The following is a 1,748-nucleotide window of genomic DNA, read 5'->3' on the forward strand; positions in this document are numbered from 1 at the left end:
GGGGGGAATAATAATAATATCAAAGTTATAGTACATAATAATAATAATAATAATAATACCAAAAATATCAAAGCTTGTAGAGCTCCGTAAAACTTGGCTAAGCTCAAGGGAGGTCCCACATTGCATCACCTCCATCCTCAGGCAGCTGAGGGTTTGCTCATGAAGCAGCAGCTCCTTGCGGTATCTCCCCTAGTTTGGGCTTACTTTGACTTTATCGTTTTCTTGCAGATCCCCGCTATTAAACCAAATGCGCCCGTCGCCTCAAGGTGGCAAGTCCCAGCACGTGCAACAGAGATGGAGGAGCAAAGGCTATCGCTGCATCGGTGGGGTGATGTACCGAGTATCGGCGAATAAACTCTCCAAGACTTCCAGCACCCCTGGCCGGGGCAGAGACCTGAGCACCAAGAGCCCTGGCAGAGCAGGTGAGCAGCAAGAATTTGTCCCGGTCTGCGTCCAAAATCCGTTGATGTCCCAGCTTCAGCGTTGAGGTCGGCTTTTAGCTGCTTATTCCCAGCCTGCGTGTTGCAACTCATCCTCTGGCCTTGCAGGAGCCCAGACGCAAAGGTGACGGGCATCCCATCATTCCCAAAGCGCATCCCCCGGCTCTTCTTGCTTTACAGTAGCACTGAAGGGAAAATAATGTAGAAGAAATGAAAGGTTTAAGAAAATTGAGGTTTTTCTTAACTCGGGCTTAGTTCAAGCTTGTAGAGACACGCTGTTAAACTTGTTTCTTTTTTTAACCTGAGCAAGGTCTTGGGCAGTTTCAAACGGCACCGCAAGGTTAAACGTATTTGAGGTGCTCATCAAATTGCATCCAATATTGACCTAAGAAAGATGGGAGGATCATTCTGCAGGTAACTATGAAACAGGCATTTTGACGCAGTTACTGGCTTTACATTTAGCTTCAATTAAATTTGTGTTTCAGCTCCTCTTGTACTTGATGCCTCAAGTGTGGCTCTTGGGCAAGACCAGGTTTTTAACTGTGCTTAAAGTATTTTTTTGAGTTTCTACTTGAGGTCAAATATTTTTGCTCCGTAACTGCTTTATGGACAAATTTTGGGGACAGATAAGCGGGGAAAGGCAAAGCCAATGGTTTTGTGCTATTGATTTTCTTTGCTGGAAGGATGAAGGGTGTGGAGACGAGTATCTTCATGGATGATGCTATGAATGAGGCAACTTAATGCCAAAGTCATTTTACATACAGTGGGAAAGTGGATGAAGAGGGGCAATAAATAGCGCAGTGTCATTGAGAGGTGCAGCCTCTGAAACTGCCTGCACCCCGATTCGTATGAGCATTATGGGGCTCTGTATGTTAGGAAGTGTTTCGATTGTCTAGAGCTCAACGATTGTGATGATGATACGGTCGAGTGTTTATGGGTAAAGATGAGGGGGAAGGCCAACAAGGCAGATATCCTGCTGGGAGTCTGTTACAGACCACCCAACCAGGATGAAGAGGTGGATGAAGCGTTCTACAAGCAGCTGGCAGAAGTCTCTCAATCACTAGCCCTTGTTCTCGTGGGGGACTTCAACTTCCCGGACGTCTGCTAGAAATACAACATGGCAGAGAGGAAACAGTCTGGGAGGTTCCTGGAGTGTGTGGAAGACAACTTCCTGACACAGCTGGTAAGTGAGCCTACCAGGGGAGGTGCCTCGCTCGACCTGCTGCTTACAAACAGAGAAGGACTGGTGGGAGATGTGGTGGTCGGAGGCCGTCTTGGGCTTAGCGACCATGAAATGGTAGAATTCTC

General features: G+C 47.1%; 1 protein-coding gene across 1 annotated transcript in view; it reads left to right on the forward strand.

The window, feature by feature from the left end:
• Positions 1–1,748, forward strand: part of ZC3H3 (zinc finger CCCH-type containing 3) — a 204,738-nt gene that overhangs the window by 142,565 nt on the left and 60,425 nt on the right. The window contains exon 5 of the mRNA XM_009282171.1: positions 229–422. Within this exon, the coding sequence (XP_009280446.1) occupies positions 229–422 (194 nt within the window). The remainder of the gene's footprint in view (positions 1–228; positions 423–1,748) is intronic.

The sequence above is a fragment of the Aptenodytes forsteri genome, unplaced genomic scaffold (assembly GCF_000699145.1).
Source record: "Aptenodytes forsteri isolate BGI_AS27 unplaced genomic scaffold, ASM69914v1 Scaffold260, whole genome shotgun sequence".
NCBI lineage: Eukaryota > Metazoa > Chordata > Aves > Sphenisciformes > Spheniscidae > Aptenodytes > Aptenodytes forsteri.